This window comes from Gobius niger (genome assembly GCF_951799975.1).
Source record: "Gobius niger genome assembly, chromosome: 3".
Taxonomy (NCBI): Eukaryota; Metazoa; Chordata; class Actinopteri; order Gobiiformes; family Gobiidae; genus Gobius; species Gobius niger.
In genome coordinates, this window is record NC_136854.1 from 7037625 (window position 1) to 7041005 (window position 3381).

The following is a 3381-nucleotide window of genomic DNA, read 5'->3' on the forward strand; positions in this document are numbered from 1 at the left end:
GTTTTTGGAAACTCATCTAGAATTTAAAAAGCAATACCTCTGTCATGCAATGTTTTCTAAACTACGACTGTGATGCACAAATTCATCTTCTATTTCATTAAAGTCAGTTTTATGTTGCACTGTTTTAACTGTTCAACAGAAAAGTTTCATCCTGAGGTACAAAACATAATTGAAGACAACAAGACAAAAAAAAAACGTCAATTATGTTTTCATAAAGCTGTCGATTGGTAAATTGAAACGTGCAAATGTACAATGTAATTATTTTTCAAAACTTTTCTACCTCACCAACCTCATATACCTAATTAATATTATCTATTCAAGGGGTTTTCTGCTTGGACTTTGGGTTCCTTTTTCTATTTTTTTATAGGGTATTCAGTGCACTGAATGACATGTATTTGAGTAGGGTTTTCACATTGTGTGTGTGTGTGTGTGTGTGTGTGTGTGTGTGTGTGTGTGTGTGTGTGTGTGTGTGTGTGTGTGTGTGTGTGTGTGTGTGTGTGTGTGTGTGTGTGTGTGACCACCCTACCAGTACTTAAGGCCACCTGGTGCCTCTCTTTTTAACATATGCCCTGAGGAAGACCATCTGTAGGTCGAAACGCGTCGGCATGTCCATTCAATAAAGGACTTTTAACTAAGTCAGAATGCCTCAGATCACTTTTTTCCCTCTGTACAGGAGGCGGAGTCTCGTGAGTATGTCTCACGTTAACAGCGTCAGCAGAGCCAGTTTATCATCTGACTTAAGGCTGGTCGGTCTTGTTGCAGAGATGAGCCGGAGCTGCATCGTTGCCATAGACTTTGGCACTGCGTACAGCGGTTATTCTTTCTGTCTGACCGTGAATCAGCAGGAAGTCCAGCGTGTGAAGCGATGGGGGCGAGGGGGGGGCGCAGACACGGCCAAGACCCCCACCTGTATCCTGTTCGACGAGAATCAAGAGTTCATGGAGTTTGGATACAAGGCCAGAGACAAGTTTTATGAGATATTTAAAAACACAAATACCTACTTCTACTTTAAAGACTTTAAGATGGAGCTGTACAAACAGGTAAGGCCACATTCTTATAGTTCTTTGTCGAGCTTATTTATTTATTTAGTTGAAGATTAAACTGTTATCTGTCGCCTACCCAATAGTTTAAGTGCTGGGCGTTTTGTCTAATTCCAAGACACTTTGTCAGCATCACTAATGATCTGTGGCAGCAGGCAGAACTCACTAAGCTGCTTTAGAGAGGAGAGGGATTGATTTGTTGTCTTTGTTTTCAGTGAAGTGCTGTTTATTTCACTGCTGGATCTCAGACCTGCCTTTCTTCTCCAAACAGACGATCACCAAAGACCTGGTGATCAAAGACGTGACTAAGAAGCCAATGAGTGCGATGAAGGTGTTCTCTGCTGCTCTGCACTTCCTGAAGGAGGACGCTCTGAAAACCATGGATAAAGAAACACAAGACCTAGATCTGGATCTGCTGGACTTCACCTGGGTCCTGACGGTTCCGGCCATATGGGACATTCCTGCACGACAGTTCATGAGGGAAGCAGCGGAGCAGGTGAACAAAAACATTAATAATGATTGTCTTGATTCAACAAACCAAAGCCCCAAGCCTTTTACATAATCAAAGTCCAGACCTTTCTGTGATCTTTCTCTGAGCTGACTTTTATATAATACAGGCCACAGATGGATTGTACTTTTGGACAAATGTAGCTTAATGGAATAAGAGAGTTGTGTTGCTCATGTCCAGGCGGGGCTGGTGTCTGCGTCCACTGAAGACAAACTGGTGATCGCTCTGGAGCCTGAAGTCGCTTCCATCCGGTGCAAACACCTCGACTCTGAAGATTTCATGATGAATGAAGTTCCTGTGAAAATAAATCTGTGTCCTGGCACTCAGTACATTGTTGTAGACTGTGGAGGTGAGAAGATTATTAAAGCTCTGTTGTTGAAGACTGACATCTTAGAATTATGTATGACGTCTATGAAACTTTCTGTGTTTCCTGGAAGTTTGTGTCTTCTGTTTTAGGAGGAACCATCGACATCACGGTCCATGAGGTTCTTGAAGGAGGAGATCTTAAAGAGCTGCACAAAGCCTCAGGAAACAACAAAGGAGGACGGTTAGTGGACAGAAAGTTCACTCAGTGCATGAGGCAGTTCTTCTGTGATGGTCTGTGGGAGGAATACGAGAGAGAGCATCCCAGAGAAGCTCAAGAGTTCATGGAAGATTTTATCTTCTTTCGACAGTCTAATCCTACTCATGTGCGACAGTTGGATTTTTACAAAGAATTCAAAGATTTAGTTCAACAAAAGCAGAGCAGAAATGAAAACGTGTTTAATCCAATGGTGGGCATGACCTTCCATTGGACTAAACAACCCAATTCAGAGTCGTACTCCGCTAAACTGGAGATCTCTAAGAGAAAGATGGAGGATTTCTACCATGAGACACTGATCCATGTAACTGACTGTCTCCATGAAATCATGAGCAACCATTCTGCCATCAGCTACATCCTGTTAGTGGGAGGTTTATCATCGAGCCATATCCTCCGTGAACATGTTAAGAGAGAGTTCAGTGACCATGCTGAAGTCATGTGTCCTAAAAACCCTCAGGAAGTCATTCTGAAGGGAGCGGTGATGTTCGGGCAAGACCAGTCTGTGATTGCGTCCAGAAAGAGCGCCTTCACTTACGGGGTTGGATCCTGTAGAAAGTTTAATCCTTCCAAACATAAACCAGAAAAAAAGTTACCAACTTCATCAGGTGACTTGTGTACAGATATTTTCAAAAAGTTGGTAGAAATAGATGCAGATGTTGATTGGAAAGAAGCTAGTGAACTCTTCTTTTGCCCAATAGAAGGTAACCAAAAACGTGTAGGGTTTAAGTTTTACCGAACAGAGAGAAAGAATGTGACGTATGTGGACGAGTGGGGAGTGGAGGGTCCAATCTCATCATGTGTTTTGGACTCGCCGGACATCACCAAAGGCCTGGATCGTGTTTTCAAACTGGAAATCTTTTTTGGCTCCACTGAAATAACAGCAAAAGCTACTGACATCGAGTCAGAGTCCACAGTGTCAGTTAAAATGGACTTCCTTACTAAACACGAGGTGAAGACGTTCACAGAGTTGAGTAGATTGAATTGAGAAAACATCTGTGGATGAACTCTCATCAGTGTGGGCATAATTTTGTTCAACAATTTAGATCTCAGAACAAACAGTTATCACAGGAATATTTAACCTCTTAAGTCCCGCCTTAGCCAAGCACATTTTCTCCTGTTCAGCTTTACACAAATATAAAAGCTTCTTGAAAGTAAGGCAAGGCAAGTTTATTTGTAGAGCACAATTCATTCAATTCATACACAAGGCAATTCAAAATGCTTCACAGTTGCATAAATACAAGAAAGCAAATAGA

At 42.1% G+C, this 3381-nt stretch overlaps 1 protein-coding gene across 1 annotated transcript; it reads left to right on the forward strand.

Annotated features, from left to right (window-relative positions):
* Nucleotides 1-758: 758 nt before the first annotated feature.
* LOC306960998 (heat shock 70 kDa protein 12A-like) lies at nucleotides 759-3113 on the forward strand (the record flags this gene model as incomplete). The annotated part of the gene is made up of 4 exons (XM_079553608.1): nucleotides 759-1040; nucleotides 1312-1536; nucleotides 1729-1897; nucleotides 2005-3113. Exons 1-4 carry the CDS (start codon nucleotides 765-767, stop codon nucleotides 3111-3113), a joined length of 1779 nt encoding a protein of 592 aa, XP_079409734.1. The 5' UTR covers nucleotides 759-764.
* Nucleotides 3114-3381: the final 268 nt, after the last annotated feature.